Raw genomic sequence first — 18,231 nt, 5'->3', positions numbered from 1 at the left:
AAACTGGCTGAAACTTTTCAACCAAAAAAATCCCAAGTTTTGTGCAGCCTTCTCTATACTTAAAAACTGGAGTAAATATTGTGTTGGTCGCTGTATTGGCTGAAGCATGAGATGCTACATTTTAAGCTATATCAGACTTATTTCTTCTATGAATTGGGCACAGAGGGGAACCTGTAATGCACCAGTGTGTTGTTTTGCACTATGTCGCTTAAATTTGACTGTGTTTGTAAAACCAGAGAGACAAGCCTCAAACAAATTTGTTTTAGCAAACTGCTGCTTTGACTAAGTATGACTCGGTCTGTTAGATGTCGTTTCCCAATCAGTCATTGCACTATGGTCTTGATGTCACTAGGCCTATAGCAGTCAATTCTGTGGGATGGGATGGATTCCTTGTTGAGGCCATGTTCATGTAAATTAACATGGAAGCAGGTAGCACGGCCTCTTCCCAATCTTTTAAAAAAACTTTGTACTCAATGAGTAGATCAGCCACTAGCATGGGTTCCCCAAATACTTTCAAATGAAACAGGAGTATGGTCACAAAAGCACCGTGATCTGAGATTGACTTTGCAGAAGGCCTAACTTGGATCCCTGGTAGCGTGTGTTGCAATTCCTGATGTAGACAGAGAAAGGAATTTGGAGAAATGGGGACTGACCCCATGTAAATATAGAAGGCTCTTTTTTTCCCAGCCCCCGGCTGTTCCAGAGCATGCCCACCCACAGATGGTTGTGGCCCTTGATGACTGTGGGTGTTTGGAAGCCATTGTTCACTAGTGAAGCCATGGTGGGTAGACTGCTCTGTGTACAGCTGTGTGCTGTGCTGCCTCAGGAAATACTGACATGTAGTCTCCAAAGAGAGACTGCTTAGGCAAGGGATACATAGTCCCTTACTCCTTTATTCCCAGAGCCTTGCCCTCCTTTCCTTTCTCTACCCTCCTGCGTTAGGCTTCAGTTGTATTTCTGACACATGGGGTCATCATTGTAACTGTTGTATAGAATTGGATGGCATGATGGAGCAGAAGTGCTTTTTCCTCCTTGTGACTGATCTTCTCAGGCCTGACTTGTACAGTAGTTTGCTCTGAGCTTCAGAACCAATGGAAGCGTGAGGTCCATTTTTCATACTGCAGGGCATTCAGAGCAATAATAGGAAAGCTGTGTTCAATGAAACCCACATCAATTGCCTCAGACATTCAAAGAATTTTGTTTAGATCTGGGTGACTTAATTTAAAAATTCAAGCATTCGCTTTGGGCACAGTCATGCCCCTTTTGTGTTTTGAGTTCTGCAGCATTTCTGAGAGAGTCATGTTGGTGTGGATGTTGGCAGAATGTCAGTTTCCAAGTTACACATTCACACCAGATGTGCTTCTTAGCTCCTCTGTTTTGAGAGAGGAGAAACAATGGCATGTGCCCATCTGACCAATGCAACTCAGATATTGCACATTGAAAGTTCAGAGATAATTTAGATTTTAATCCATAGTTGTTGGTTCTTTTAAGCAAAACATGCAAATACTTAAGTTTCAGAAAATCTCAGTCTGCTCCTGGATATTCCATGAGCAGAAAAAGAAGCTAAGGGTATGGCTACACTTGAAATTTAGCGCTTTGAAGTGTGAGTGTAGTTGGAGCGCCAGTGCTGGGAGAGAGCTTTCCCAGCGCTGCACGTAAACCACATCCCTTATGGGTGTAGCTTGCAGCGCTGGGAGCAGTGCAGCACTGATTACACTGAGGGCTTGTCTATATCACAAAGTTGCAGCGCTGGTGAGGGGGTTACAGCGCTGCAACTTAGGAGGTGTACACATCTGCAGGGCATCACCAGCGCTGCAACTCCCTGTTTGCAGCGCTGGCCGTACTCCCGTTTTGTCTCGGGTGTAGAGGATCCAGCGCTGGTGATCCAGCGGTGGTAATCAAGTGTAGACACTTACCAGCGCTTTTCTTGACCTCCGTGGAATAAGCAGGTATCCCAGCATACCTGAGGAAGCCTCTCTGGTAATCAAGCAGGTCTCCTTCCCCGGTTTGCTCTCGCGTTCCCCGAACCCCCGAGCAAGCAGGTCTCCTTCCCTGCGGTTTGCAGGGGGGTTCGGGGAACGCGAGAGCAAACCGCGGGGAAGCAGGTCTCCTTCCCCGGTTTGCTCTCGCGTTCCCCGAACCCCCGTGCAAGCAGGTCTCCTTCCCTGCGGTTTGCAGGGGGGTTCGGGGAACGCGAGAGCAAACCGCGGGGAAGCAGGTCTCCTTCCCCGGTTTGCTCTCGCGTTCCCCGAACCCCCGTGCAAGCAGGTCTCCTTCCCTGCGGTTTGCTCTCGCGTTCCCCGAACCCTCCTTGAAGCCGCCCAACAGCGCTGCAGTGTGGCCACATCTAACACCACTTGCAGCGCTGGTTGCTGTAAGTGTGGCCACTCTGCAGCGCTGGCCCTATACAGCTGTACTAATACAGCTGTAACAACCAGCGCTGCAAAATTGTAGATGTAGACATACCCAGAGGCTTTACAGCACTGTATCTTGCAGCTCTCAGGGAGGTGTTTTTTCACACCCCTGAGCGTGAAAGTTGCAGCGCTGTAAAGTAACAGTGTAGCCATGGCCTAAATCCATCTGTTAAATTATTTGTTGTGAATTACTTGCTGAACTCTAATCCTGTTGCTTCAAATGGCTTGGAGGAAGCTTGGCTTGGTGTTTTAGAGTATGATATATCTTGGAATCCTGAATAACCCTACCCTTAGGGGCAAATGCTTACTGAAGTTCCTTTTTACATAAGGTGTCTAAAACAAAGCTTTTACTCTGCCCAGAGCACACCTCGTGCCACCAATTTGTTTTAAATGCAGTTACTACTGACACTCTATCAGAGAAAATAGAAAGGCAGTCTTCTCCACTAGGAATGTTTTCTTCTGGTGAGAGCCTCAGATGAGAGGAAGACCAAAGGTGATTATCAAGATACAGTCAGGTCTGCAGTGAGGGACAGTGTATATGAGAAACTTTTTCTGCATTGGGATCAAATACAAGCTTCCTGAAGCTTGAAAGAGGACCATTTTGTTGTGGTTAAACCAGCATGGGTACGCTCTGACTGCAACTGAAAGGGAAATCAGTGCAGAGATTCCCACTGATTTCAGTGCGAGTTGGATCAGGCCCTAAACGAGCTTTACATTCTTTCAGTTTAGAAAAGTTCAGTTTCAAATAAATAAATAAAACACACCTAAATACATAACAGATGGCCTTCCTTAGCTCCCTAGTGTTTTAATTCAGGTGTACGTTTCAAGCCACTTCACATATTTATTCCTTTCTTATATATTTTCTCTGTGATTTTAATTAATTGTACAACAGCACATCCAAGATGATAACAGAATAGCACATGTAATACATGTTTATGTAAACAAACGAAAACAAACATACAGCCTGATACTTCCTGAAATTAGTACTGCTTCCCAGAAGACATCAGAAAAGACACAAACTGTTGCTAAACGTATATTTAAAAAAGAAAAATCCCATTTTTTGAGCAACAGTTTGAGTGAATTTACAGTGAGGATAGTATATTTGTACTATCTTCTAGTATTCCTAATATGAAATACTCCCTAGAATAATGCTGCCCTAACAGTACATCGTACAGCCAGTAATCACTTATATAATTCTTAAATATAAGAAACAGAGAATGCACTTATTCAGCCTAATTCTGTAGAGAGCCTAACATGGTACGGGGTTGTAAATTCAATCGTTGAGAGGGCCATTTGGGGCAAAAATCTGTCTGGGGATTGGTCCTGCTTTGAGCAGAGGGTTGGACTAGATGATCTCCTGAGGTCCCTTCCCACCTTGATATTCTATGGTAGGCGGTGTCATGTTGCATCTGCCTGATGAACACAGCAGAGGTGCGTAACCCCTCTCTCTCCAGACAAGTTCCCACTGCTCTGCTTCATCTCATCAGGTATGTGCAGAAATACCTGTCAACATCTAATGCTGGTCATCATTAGTAGCATGATGCAACAAACAAAACAAAGAGCCTGGACAAAGAGCCTGGAAAGCATTTGCTGTAAATACCTTGTACAATTCAAGGCAGAAAAGAGGCAGACTGCATTTGGTTGTAAACCAGATCCTGTTTTCTTTTTTTGTAAAGGCAGCAAGTTTTCTCTAACGTTATTTAGTAGGCTTGAGAAACGTACTGTTCGGTATAAATCCTTACCTCAGCATTCATTTCCTCAGTTTCCATACCAGCATCTGAAGTAATGTTTGGATTTAAATAATAAAGACACCTGTACAAAATTGTAGACCCCTAGCACGTAATAATATACCTGAAATCACGACAGCATGAAAATGATCATTCAAACAGGAACTCAGCCACCTACCAAAGCTCCTTTTCACTGCTTTTTGTTGTGGGAAGTTTACACTCAGCCTTTTCTGAATACTCTCATATCCCCATCTTTTGCAGTGTGCCTGGGAGGTTGCGAAATTCAGGCTACATTGGACTAAAGTGGTGGTGCAGGTGGTGGTGGGGAAACAAGTTTCATAGTCCTGGAGACCTCACAAAGAACACCCTGCTAGCAAACAAGGAGGGCTCCAGATCAAGGACTTCTGTTGACCTCAGCTATCAGTATGGCATAGGGAAAAGAGGCAGTCCCTCAGGTAGGCTAGTCCCAAGCTGGTTAGTGCCAAAAGCTGCATAGTGACTTTATCAGAAGCAGAAATGAGAATATTTCAACAACACAGTTCTCAGCCTTCCTAGGGACAGTAAATGATGGTCAAAGCACAACAGGCTAGATCCAAAACTCGTTGAAATAGCTGGAAGGGCTCAATCTTATTTTTATTTTTATTTTTTTAACACCTGTTCTGGAAGATTATCACAAAAAAATTCAAATGTTATTTCACTGGCTTAGTCTCTCGACTGTGAACATTTCTGTCATAGGCTGAGTTGAATTGTGCATAAAGGTGTCTGACCTTGAAGTTTTGTATCTATTTAATTTTTTAATCAGGTGAGGGGTAATAGCATTAAGTGAATAGAGCATGGTAGGTCCTGTACATCAGTCACATCTAATAATCATTTTCTTCATGAAACTATTGCAGATGGAGAGCAATCCTGACAATCCTGTCATCACTAGTTTTTGCTTGCATTGTATTGAGATTACAATTGCATATGAGATTAATTTTAGCTTTAACCGTTTGGATTTCCTCTTCTAAGACTTGCTACTCTAGTACTGTGATCTTGATGCTGTCACCATTCAGAAAGTTTAATAAGAGACTCAGAGGAAGTCTAATTTATGATTACCGGTTTAATTCCTGTAATTGTGACACCTAAATTCATACATAACTGTAGTTTTTAACACCACGGATGCACAGAGGTTTTCCATCTTTGTACTTTAAAGTCAGTGCAACATTTTGTTCTTTCTTTACCGTGATCAAAATTTGATGTGCATTGTTTTTTAAATGGCATCTGATGTGGTATCTCTCTTCAGTTCTTTGTGGTTTTCCTGTTTTTCATACACAGATGAACATATCTGATGAGATCTGTTCAGCTTTATCATATATTGTGATTTATGATTTTCTCAATACAAGCTTCAAAATAACATTTAGATTTCTAGATCTAAAGGCTTTTATGAATATAGTAAAGGCCAGATTAGGGTTTTTCCCTGCAGCAGAAATATGAATTCAAGTCCACAGCATTCTGCTTTTTAGGTGAATTGGCAAGTATTTATTTAGTGTGGAGCAATCAGATACACCGCTACCCCGATATAATGCGACCTGATATAACATGAATTCGGATATAACGCGGTAAAGCAGTGCTCGCGGGGTGGAGGGGCCTACATGCTCCAGCGGATCAAGGCAAGTTCGATATAATGCAGTTTCACCTATAACCAGAGGTGAAAGTAAGCAGGTACGGAGGATCGGTAAGAAAAGGAGACTGCCTGAGGGAGGGAGAAGCCTGCCCCCTGCATAAGAGTAGTTTAAACTCAGTTGTTCCCTGAGTGGCTTGGCCCTTGGAGTTAGGAGTGGTTTCTGGCATCTTTGTTAATTTCACTCACAGTACAGGGGGGAGTGGGGAGGATGTGTTGTCCATGGCAGGGGCAGTCCTTATCTGCCCCTGGGATGAGGGGCTCTTGTCTCCAGTATTAATATGCACAACAAATACAAGCATTTGGCTGCACAGCTTAAATCCAGAGCTAATAAAAGCAGGTGGAAGGGGAAAACTCACTGTCACATTGGTTTCTCATCTCCTCCCTCCCCCTCCTCCAGCCAGGCTGCAGATAAGACTCTGCATTCCTCTCCCCCTTCCCCAGCAGGGGTTCTCCTCTAGGCTCTATCTTGCAGTAGGGATACTGGCTGAGATGCTGGCTGCTGCCGCCTGCATAAGAACAGTTTAAACTTAGCTGTTCCCTGCACAGTTCAGCCCCCAGGGTTAGAAGCCATTTCTGGCATCCTTGTTAATTTCACTCCCAGTTGTTGTTGTTGGGGGGAGGGGGAGGGTGTGCGTGACCATGGTAAGGGCAGTTCTTTTCTGCCCCTGGGATGAAGGGATCTCCTATACACAAAAAGCACAATCAAAATCAGGAGCCATTTCCAAGTTCAAATCTATCCCATTCCCTCCCCAGCAGAGGATCATGGTTGTGATGTCCCAACTACTTGCAGGTCCTCTTTGAAATGTTACTGAACTGTGCAGGGAACAGCTGAGTTTAAACTGTTGTTATGCAGGAGGCAGGCTTCTCCCTGCTCCCTGCTGCAAGCTAGAGGGAAGCCCCTGCAGCTGCTGCTCGGTGCCAGGCAGGGAGAAAGCATGGAGCCTAGTGTCTGCAGCCTGGCTGGAGGAGGAGGGAAGACATGGAGAAAAATTTGACAGTGAGTTTTCACTTTTGCAGGCTTATTCCAATAGTAAAGTTTTATTACAGACAGTCCTGGTAGTAGTAGTAATAGCTTTATTTTCTCTATCTGTCATGCAGTGGGAGGGATCCATGAAGTATGTAGGAGAGGTGGGTTGCTTGCAATTGGACCATATGGGTAAGAAATGTAAATTACTTTTACCCCTGCCCAGACCCCAGAGCTCCCAGCCACCTCTGCAGCTGGTAGCTCCGGGGGGTGATTTAAAGGGCCCGGCTCCTAGCTTCAGCTGAATCCCCGAGCCCTTTAAATCCTGATTTAAAAGCCTGGGGATTTAGAGGCCCTACCTCTTCCAATGGAGGCCACGCCTCTTCTGGTTGAGGCCCCTCCCCCTCCGCAGGACTCTGGAGTACTGGCAAGTCCTTTAAGTTTCTTTCAACCCTGCCTATAACACGGTAAGATTTTTTTGGCTTCTGAGGACAGCGTTACATCAGGGTAGACATGTATAACTATCATTTTCTTATACAACTCCATATTGCTAAGTAATCTGAATTACTTTGTATATGTGACAAGGAGATGTGAAAATATCCGTGGAATAAAAATGTTGTGGGGCTTTTCTGAAGTTCGACAGTGTAAAGAGCCGAAGCCCATCTGTAGCATGTGTGAGGGTTGTGTCTGTGGCTCTTTAGACTTTTTTAGCATCCATACACACACAAACACGCTTTAAAAACACAAAAATCTTACACATTTTAAAGTCTTGCAAATAACTACAGATCACCTAGAATGTGATCCTGTAAAGTAGGCCATTCTCTACTCCTACTGGGCATTGAGGTCAGTCAGGGGTTTAGTGCCTCATGGAATTTAGACAGTAATCTTTTATAAGGACATCTGGGGGAAGAGGAAGCAGCAGCTGTTGACAGGTGGTCTGCCATGGCTTGTAAAGGGTTCCATACCTCCAAGTGGTGGGCATCGGGTGGGGTCTCAAATCTCACCATCTTCATTGATAGTGGTTGGCAGAAGAACCTTTCAGTTTGTGTCGGCAGATGAGTTTGAAGGGACGTGGGATACAGAAGGATGGGGAGGGGAACTGAGGTGAACAAAATGCGAATCTACGAAAGAGAATCAGTTTAGCATGTCTTTGTTCTGGATTGCTCTTTCCACGCCTGCCACACTCTGCTCCAGAGCTACAAATAAAAGCAGGGGCAGGTACTGCCAGTGGCAGAGGGGTAAGGGACTCATTCCCTGTTAACGCTGACAGGATATGTCAAAGCTCTCAGCCGGCCTCTGTCTAGCTGAATGAGGCCTTTGTTGCATTTCAGCTGTCCTTCCACCTTAATGGGTAGCACCTGTTCATCCTCCGTTGAATTCATTTTCAACAGGCTCCTTTTTCTCCATGCTGCTAGGTTGTGGGCTGAGGGGTGCCTTCCCCCAGTTCTTGTTGCATCCTTCAGAAAAGAGGCAGGATTTCCCCCCAGCCCAGTAGCAGGCTCCCAGCCTAGTAGCATCTTGAACTGTTGATTCCTCAAGTACCAAATCCCTTCCTTAAATGCTCAAGTAGACCTTGTTTCTAGTCTGGAGAATAGAGCAAGATGATTGAATAAAGTCTCAAACATTGCTTCAAAGTTAGCTACTAAATTGGATTCAGAAATAGTTTGGATTATTTATGGAAGAGCTTTCAAATTTGTGGAGCTGTAGACATGGTAAGAGCTGCACTCCAATATCCATGTAACTGTTCTAACTCATTACCATTGCTGTCGTCCTGCAGTTTTTCCTTTGTTTGTCACTGCTACTCAATTCTGTAACAATTTTCTCATTTCTAAAAGCAATTTCTTTGGGAGGAGGTGGGGGTTGGGAGAACAGCCATATAGTCAAATAGAGCAAGCCACACTTGTGGGCAATAAGTTAAAGAACCTTTCCCTTCCTTAGGTTGCTGATCTGAACTAAGCCTTGAGTAATAATGTCATAGCAGTTATTATCTGAAGGTTGTTAGCCTGTACAAAGTGAGCTGGTATAAATGAGCCTTAATTACAAAAACTGAACTCACGGTAGGCACTAAGTAGCATGCTTGTTAGTCTGCACAGAGGCCAAGGACCGTGAAGACAGAACTTCCTGTCCATCCCAGAGGTGTTTCCTTCAAGTCAAGATTGGGATCATGTGGGGTGGTTTGCTAGACCTGTTCTGTGGATAAATAGAGGATTTCAGTCTTGGCACCAGAGGCTCCATCAACTTTCCCTTGCACAAAATTCACTTACAGTAAAAACAAACCAACAACCCCCCCCCACACACACACCATTTTGGGAAATAATTTGGCTTGAATATTTAGCATAAAATAAGAGGGAGATTAGCAACATCATTTTAATGGAAAATAAGATGTACTAGCGTTTGATTGAATCCTTGCAAAAAAACTGAGCTTTGGTTTTTGTAGCAAAATCAAACATAATTAAATTAATGTCAAGCTTGAGTTGTGCTGTCTAAATAAGAAAATGTTTTCAATATGCCATCTTATTAAATCATTTCTCTCCCCCTCACAGAACTATAGTGCCATGGAAAGTGTTCCGGCAGTGCCTTCATGAGATTCATCAGATAAGCTCTGGTTTGGAAGCAATGGCTCTTAAGTCTACCATTGACTTGACCTGCAATGACTACATTTCAATTTTTGAATTTGATATCTTCACTAGACTATTTCAGGTAAGATTTTTAAAATATTCAGCATTATGGAAGAACTTAGGTCTGTAAGTCACCAAATGAACAACAAAAGTCAGATGGTTGGAAAATCGTGAATAACTCAAACATTAGACCGTGGAACTAACTTTGTGTGTTTGTTTTTGGTATCAAAGCTTACATTTTAAAAGATACACCCATGAAACAATATGTGCATAGTCTGTGGACATGGCTACCCTAACTGTGATGCAGTTGTGGCAACTCATGCATTTTTTTTCCTGCATTCAGATTTCTCTAAACTATGTGGGCCTGGGTTGCTAATCTAAAATGTGTATATAAATGTATAATTAATGTGGCATATACATCATATCTATTCTAAATGTGGGCCTGATTCTGCTCCTGTTCAATAATAGCATTTTTGCCATTGAGTTGAATGGGAATAGGATCAGGTCATGTGTTTGGCAATGTCATTTTAGTTGCTGAAGAATTGCTGAGAGTTTTACTGTCTGTCTGAACTAAACTAATACAACTAATTGTGTACATATGCTATACAACTTTTGTATATGTGTATCCATTCTACATTATGTACTTTAATGTGGACGCCATTCTAATGATTGAGTTTTCTGAGGACTGGATAAAAATATCCATATGGATATATTAATTCTTCAATTTCCTCACTTTAGCCTCTCCTTTGTATAAAGGAGTAATTATTAGGATGCAATTCTGGTAAATGAAGTCTCACTTATTTAGGCATTTGGCTGTTTTTTTTCTTTGTCTGAAGTGTGCATTGACAATTTAATGCATTGTTTGTGAAAAATTTTGTTCAAGATGTACTCAAAATGTGAAATTTGGATTCTGATCTGTTGAGTGTTTTTGAACACACACAGTATTCTGGCATGTTCGTTTCTGGGGATTTGGAGTAGTCCATTACTGGGCTAGGGACCGTTTGCAAAAGTTGGATGATAGTAGGGTATGTTGAATCCAGGGCTTTTGTTTCTTTATCATCTCTTATTTTCACCAAGTGAAATTGCCAGAACCAATATAAGTCAAAATTAAAATTTTTCAGGTGTAACCCATCTCTGTTTAAGCTGAGAGTCTCAAAACACAGTCAAAGCATTCCCCTTACAGAAATAACCAAATGCATCTTTTATCATTATATTTCAAGATTTTTGAGGGTTGGTTGATTTGTTTGTTTGTGTTTTACTGGTGCCTTTGCTAGAGCTAGTGCAAAACTCAGCTATTTTGGATTTCAAGGATTTGTGTGAATTTTTGTCTCATATGATTTTGTACCTTCTGAGCTTTGCGTTTGAGTTAAACAAAACACTCAGGGCAAAATTCAGTTGAAAAACCTAAGCTTTGCCTAGTTTGAATAAGTTTCTATTCCAAACAAAAACTTCTGTGTTCAATAGAAAGTTCTGAAACCTTTTTGTTGAAGCTGAAATGGTTTTCAGATTGGTAACTGTAAAAAGCTCCTGGGGGATACCAAGAGCTGTGGGGGCATTGTATTACCTCTCTGCCTCATTAAGAATGAGTTTTGCTAGCAGTTACTTAGACTGTCAGCTACCTGCCCCTCCAGTCTGTCTTTCTCACCAGCAAACCTCTCAAGGCTCTCCTGGCCCAAATGTTGCTAGTAGGTAACAATTGGAGCATTCCAGCCCATGAGCTCCTCAGAGAGGTTTCTCTGCCCTTCTGCTGTGCATTTACAGAATATATTAAGTTTCCTGCTGTGTTAGTCAGTACATCACAATTTATTAAATACACTCTTCCCTTCAAACACAGCACTGAATTGGCCTCTAGTAAAAGTAAATCAAGTTCAACAAAAGAGCAAAGATAAAGTGATACCAAGTAAAAGAGATAAAGATAGAGATGGTTACAAGCAAATAAAAGTGAAAACGCATCTAGAAATCTAAAACTTCATCTAGCAAGATACTGTCTTTGTTCAAGATGGTTTCTCTGACACAGTCTCCTTTGCAGCTTTTTACTGTCCAGCCAGGCCAGGAACCAAAGATCAAATCGCCTGGCTTTGTCTTCTAGGTGAAGGATAAAGATGGAGTTGAGACATTCCCCAGGATACAAGCTGTCCGATTTAACAGTGGTGTCCCCTTAATTCTGTAGCCTGGTGTGCCTTTTATGCAGCCACCAGCATGTAAAATCACTCCCAGCTCTGTTACACGAATGCTATCCCAGCCATTCATGAAGTACACACAGAATGACACCCACATATTCTTTAGTCCAAGCCTTGTTCCCCAAAATGTGCATCTTGCACTGCTCAGTACCCTCCTGGACTGTATAAGCTCATAGTAACTCCATCATTCCAACACTGGGTAATGATTATGTACCAGCCTAAGTAGAGATTCCCAAACACTTCAACCAAACTACACTGGTTTAGCGAAAACATTAAAACAAGTTTATTAATGATTACAGTTAGCAATGCATATAAGTCAGGATTGCTCACAAAAGAAACAAATGGATAAATATACAAATGAATTCCTAAACTTTACAGAGGCTAATAAGTTTAAAAGCAAAAAAGGGTTACCTCACCATCAGCAGTAATACATTTCACATGCTGCATCCCTTTCCAGTCTGGGACCACTCTTCCCTTCCCCCTCTTTGTTCAGTTCTTCAAGAGTCATTGTCATGAGCAGAGAGATGGAGAGAGGAGAGGGGTTACGTGGAGGTCACTGTCTCTTACTTGTATAATCTCCTTTCTTTGAGGATTACTCCCTGCTGGGGTGTAGACAAACAGTTCCCTGTGTACTTGAGATTTGAACCATATCTTGTTTACATCTCTCCATTGCTGATGAATGGCTTCTTAAGTAAACGATAGCCCACTTGACTTTGATACCTGTCTGGGGATGCTAGTATGTCTTTGTCTCTGAAAACTGTTACTTGAACTCACAACATTTTTCAGTAACAATGATATAGCAAAATATCGTAATTTTATATGCAGTGATGTTACACACATTTCAACGGGATACTAATATTCAGCAGATTGAGTGTTCACATGATACCTCACAAGGCATACTTTGTACAAAATATATCATAACCTTCTAGATATAGTGAACATGAGATACAGGATATCACAGGATTCTCTCTCTTTTCCCCAAGGGACTGCCTTTGTCTTACAAATCAGGAAGGCCGCCTGGGGATTCAGGCTCTGAGTCTCTAGGATACAGGAGCCATGTCAATTCTCTGGGCTTGGCTACACTGGCACTTTACAGCTCTGCAACTTTCGCGCTCAGGGGTGTGAAAGAACACCCCCGTGAGCGCTGCAAGATACAGCGTTGTAAAGCCTCAGTGTAATCAGTGCCGCAGTGCTGGGAGCGCGGCTCCCAGCGCTGCAAGCTACACCCGTAAGGGATGTGGTTTACGTGCAGCGCTGGGAGAGAGCTGGCGCTCCGACCACACTCACACTTCAAAGCGCTGCCGAAATTTCAAGTGTAGCCATACCCTCTGTCTCTTGAGTTCAGCCAGGTTTAGCTTCATAATTTTGTTTATGACTAATATGTAAATTGAGGTAAACCCACACTTCTTTTATCTACGACAGATGTGTTCATCATCTTTACTTAGGCTAAACGGTCAGGTCTTAAACATGTTCCAGTAACACAATACAGAGAAAATTCATAACTTTATATATTAAGGTTAGCACATTCATTTTACAATGATATTGATAACTACCATGTTACTAGCTTTGATATAATACCGCACAAAACATATTTTGTACAAATATTGCAGTAGTGTGTAGGGCAGAAGTGGGCAAACTATGGCCCATGGGCCACATCCAGCCCACGGGACCCTCCTGCCTGGCTCCTGAGCTGCTGGCCTGGGAGACTAGCCCTCTGGCCCTCCGCTGCTGTTCCCCCTTCCCCGCAGGCTCAGCTGACTGCACCAACGGTGCAGTGCTCTGGGCGGTGGGGCTGTGAGCTCCTGGGGCAGCGCAGCTGCTAGCTCCTGGGGCAGTGCAGCTGCAGAGCCCAGCCTGACCCAGTTTCGGTGCTGCGCAGTGGCATGGTTGGCTCCCGCTGGGCAGTGTGGCTGCCCGTCCTGCTGTTCTGGGCAGCGCAGCTGTAGCGCTGCCAGCCACCAGTGCTCCAGGCTGTGTGGTCAGGGGACAGGGGAGTTTGGGGTTGGTGGTGGTGGTCAGGCAGTGGGGTTGTGGATTGGGGTTGGGGCGGTCAGAGAGCAGGGAACAGGGGGGTTGAATGGGAATAGGAGTCCCGGGGGGGCAGTCAGGAAAGAGGGGGGGCGGATGGGGCGGCAGGAGGCAGTCAGGAGCATGAGTTTTGGGGGCGATCAGGGGACAGGGAGGAGGAGTGGTTGGATGGGATAGGGGTCCCGGGGGGCTGTCAGGAATGAGAGGAGGGGTTGGATGGGGTAGTGGGGGGGCAGTCGGGGCAGGGGTTCCAGAGGCACTCGGGGGCCAGGGAAGGGGGGGTGGATGGGGCAGGGGTCCTGGGGGGGTATCAGGGAACCGGGGGAGGGTGTTGGATGAAGCAGGAGTCTTGGGGGGGTTGTCAGTGGAGAAGAAGCAGGGGGAGTCAGATAGAGGTCAGGGACCAGGCTATAACTGGCTGTTTGGGGAGGTACAGCCTCCTCTAACTGACCCTCCATACAACTTTAGAAACCCAATGTGGCCCTCAGGCCAAAAGTTTGCCCGCCCCGCTGTAGGGTGTGAATATAGGGATGCCTAGGGTCGCAGTAAACAAACCCAAACCTTGGCTTGGGGGTTTGACTACAACAGGTTCTAAGAGGAACACTCCTACTGGCTATACCATAAATTAATGTAGTTTGGAGTAACGTACAATTATTCTTCGTAAGAAAGCTGTCCTGTTTTTCCTGCTGTGCTTACAAATCTGACACACATTCCTTTTTGCTCTTTTAATCTCTATATTAGCTATAATGATGAAAAGGGAGGGCAGTGAGCTGAGAGATACATTTTGTTTCGGCCCCTGCGGTGTCTTGTAGATTGTGTTACACTGCGGAGTTGAGTCTGAAATAGGATTTATATTCCTTGATCCATATACCAACAAATAACTGATCATATTAGTTTATGTTTACTATATTATCTGAGCATTGCCTCTGATTCATTACCTTGCTTAACTGTTAGATAAAGTGGATCAACAAGACCAATTTATGTAAGGACAGAAGATTGGTTAGGATTAATTTTTAATTTAAGTACAATCCTTTTAAAAGAAGCAGAGAGAACTCTTGTCTTAGAGGGGTGAGATTCTCAGCTATTGTATATCTGTGTCATTTTATTGAAATCAATTTACGCTGGCTGCGAATCTGGCCAAGAGACTACATGTACTTCCCTAGATTTTTTTAGTAGATTTTTAAGATACTTCTCTAACTTATTTGTATGTGTATCAACAGTGTTAAAAGTTAAGTTGCTTTTTTTCTCCCCATGCAAGAGTGTCACTATAAGTGTAGTGCTACAGTTGGTAGTGTAACATTTTGGATGCTTTAAAACAATAGAGCCTTTATTCTGTCATTGTAAGCAGGTACCACGAAGTATAGTCTTTTTGTAGTACAAAATATTTGCATATCCTTCTTCCCTTTTTTACAACTAACTTTCTCCTCCTGATTAGGCATGATAGCACTCAACTTCTGCATTCTGCTCTCACTGAAGATAAGGATGTAGGGAGGAAGACTGAAGTTGGACAAAATGCAAGAACTTTTCTCAGCATTGCATTTGGATTATGGAATTCTCTTGCATGTGTCATTTTGTGCAAATGTATTTTTAAAGACATTAATCATATTGAAAGCATTTAAACTTTCTTAGGCATCTATTTAAAAAATCCACAGTTTCATCTTGGAATATCCAGTATGAAAAGTTCTAAATAAAAATGTTTGTGTTCTGTTGTTTTAAACAATGGGAGGATAAGTTTGATTAAGAGCTCTTTGACTTGTGAACTGGAGAGCTGGCCTGAAGAATTGTTACTCTGACAGAGAGAAGCTACCAAAAACCTTCATAATTGATACATTTTATCCCCACTTTTCTAGCATAAGCAGCGTGTTTCTAAAAAAAGTCACCTGTAAATGGAATGCATAAGAGAGAGTTGAATAGACTGTCTCATCCCGATTTCCCTCTTCTATTCTGTTCCTCGACATGCCTCAACCCACCCACGCACCCCCACAAATTCTTTAACCACTTAGAGGCACTACTGTCTTTCAAAATGTTGGTTGTTGAACACTCACTATTTTTATGTTGGTACTTGAAATACCTAAATAAAAGATGTTTTATTTTGATTGAGGTAATAATCTGGCCGGTCAAGTGTGCTTCAGTGCTAGCTCTTTGAAGTAATTGTAACTCAAGTGAAGTGGCAGTGATAATTCATCAATACCCTGAAAGTAATACTGTCACTATTCATCTCATTTCCTGGCCATAATGCTGGTATGACAACAGACAGGATCAAGAAGTGTAGAATAATAAAAAGGATGACAGTTCAAAAATCAGTGCTTCACTAGACTTAGTCTATTAGTATAATAATGCAGCGTATTGTCTGGAAAAGTAAAGCTGTAACGTGCTTCTTTGCTGTGCATTCATACAAACTGTGCAGCTTTCATGAGAGACTTTTGATGCTATCTTGGGGCCCAGTTCTGCGAACACTTATTATGTCAGAACGCTTAACTTTACTGGGACTACATATGTTATTATCAGTGAACCCTGAGATACTGATCCTGCAAAGATCTTATACAAGTGCTTAACTTGACACATTGAAGGACTTTGAAGGACTCCTCACAATGCATAAAGTTAAGCACATGTGAAAGTCTTTGAAGGAGCAGGGCCTTAAACAGCTATAGTGCATCAGTCTTGAGTTTTTTATTCTAACACATACTTATAATTATCTAACTGGATTTATCATTTCATTATTTGTGTGTTCTTTTTAGCCTTGGGGTTCAATCTTAAGGAACTGGAACTTCTTAGCTGTGACACACCCTGGGTATATGGCATTCCTAACATATGATGAAGTCAAAGCAAGGTTACAGAAATACAGCACCAAACCTGGGAGGTAAGAGGTTTCACTCATTACTGCTTTACAAATAAACTTGCTGTTTCTAAAGCTAAGTAATTCTACTGGATCCATATTCCTGGATCACATCCATTTGTTGTCTGGTTCTGGGGGAGTGAATTCATAACTTGATTAACCAACATCTTTTTTTTCCGTGTCAAAGTAAAGCTGTATGATCTCGATTACATAACAGTTTCTATATAAAGACTGTGTAGCTGAAGCAAACTTCAAGCCCTTTTTTTTTGTAATGGGATGCAGTTTTGCCACCCCGAATGCTCAAAAAGCAAGAGTGAGGCCTCAAGCTTTTTTTCCTTTGCACCCTCAAGGGCTGGAAACTTATTTTGAGAAAATGCTGAGATTCCCATCACTTTAAGAAATACCAAATGAATCTGTGTAATATAAATAAATAGTAACAACCTCTTGAGGCTTGGGATAACATCAGGAGAGTTAGTAATATGGGGGATGACTGATCATGCATCTGGGGTTTAAAATGACAACTCGTGTTGAAAGCCAGTGGTCCCCAAAACTTTTTACTTTGCACCCCCTCACCCATCTGCATTCCCCCACCCTTCTGGAGCCACGACCCAGTCCTGGCCCCAGCTCTGGGGAGAGGGGGCTTGGACTGGTGCAAAGTAAAAAGTTTGGGGACCACTAGCTTTCAGAACCCCCACTGTGAAGTGTTCCAGCGCCACTGTTGTAGTTTAATCAGTATTACTTACAATATGTTGTTGTCAAAAGCGCATACTTGCCTCATCAGTAATTGTCTGATATCAGAGGAGCTGTACATTGACAAAGTTAAAAAGGGTCAAATTTGTGTGTGTAATTTTTAAATAACTTGTGTTACTGTACCTGTTGAATTATTCAGCTGAGCTAACTTTCACTATTTTTGTTTATACTTTGTACCATTTGTGCTTTCCTTTCACTCAGTTTTGGCAGATGCAAAAACATGAGTCACTTCATTCTTGTTCAGTTGTTTTCTAGCCAGTTTAGAGCGACCATATTTCCCAAAGGAAAAACAGGACACCACATGGGACTAGCCCAGGCACCCCCACCCCACATGTGGGGCTGGCCCGAGCTGCTTGCCCTGAGCCCTGCATCCTCCACCCCTCTGCTGGCATCATTTCCGAGCCCTGCCTGCCCCTTGCATGGTGTTGGGACTAGTGTCGCTGCTCGCTCGAGCCAAACCCCTGCCTGAGCCCGGCCTCTCCTCCCTCCCCTGCGAAGCTGGCATTGCCACTCGCCCCCCTGCACCACTTTTTTTGACACAACTGGGCATTTGTCCTGTTTACTCTTCCGAATCGATCACCAGTTGACATGAGCAAATGGGACACATGCCCAGTTTTGCCCAGAGAGTCAGGACAGCCGGGATAGGTCTTAAAAAAGGGACTGTCCCAACCAGAACAAGACATATGGTCCAGGGCCAGCTCTAGGCACCGGCACAGCAAGCAGGTGCTTGAGGCGGCCAGCAGAGGGGGGCGGCATGTCTGGCTCTTCAGCAGCAATTCAATGGCAGGTCCATCACTCCCTCTCAGGCCTGCGCCCCCCCCCCGCCCCCCAACCACTTGGGATGGCAAAAACACTGGAGCCAGCCCTGGTATGGTCACCCGAAGCCGATTTTCACGTTCTTTTTCTCACCTTTCACGTTCTAATGTTTAGATTTCTAACACTTTAGGGGCACACTTATGTCTCACCGAAGAAATCTCCTGAAAATTGGCAGGATGAGGGGAATGTATTGGAACATAATTTCCAGTATTGGATTTTCTCTTTTAACAAAACC

The 18,231-nt window shown here is 43.3% G+C and overlaps 1 protein-coding gene across 6 annotated transcripts in view; it reads left to right on the top strand.

Annotated features, from left to right (window-relative positions):
- CBLB (Cbl proto-oncogene B) overlaps positions 1–18,231 on the top strand; it is a 211,671-nt gene that overhangs the window by 111,446 nt on the left and 81,994 nt on the right. For all 6 annotated transcript variants that reach the window (XM_050957210.1, XM_050957208.1, XM_050957209.1 and 3 more), the window contains 2 exons: positions 9,312–9,468; positions 16,333–16,454. In XM_050957210.1, coding sequence (XP_050813167.1) covers positions 9,312–9,468; positions 16,333–16,454 — 279 coding nt within the window. The remainder of the gene's footprint in view (positions 1–9,311; positions 9,469–16,332; positions 16,455–18,231) is intronic.

This window comes from Gopherus flavomarginatus, chromosome 1 (genome assembly GCF_025201925.1).
Source record: "Gopherus flavomarginatus isolate rGopFla2 chromosome 1, rGopFla2.mat.asm, whole genome shotgun sequence".
Taxonomy (NCBI): Eukaryota; Metazoa; Chordata; order Testudines; family Testudinidae; genus Gopherus; species Gopherus flavomarginatus.
Note: the sequence above shows the minus strand (reverse complement) of the source record. Positions and strands in the feature narration are given on the sequence as shown.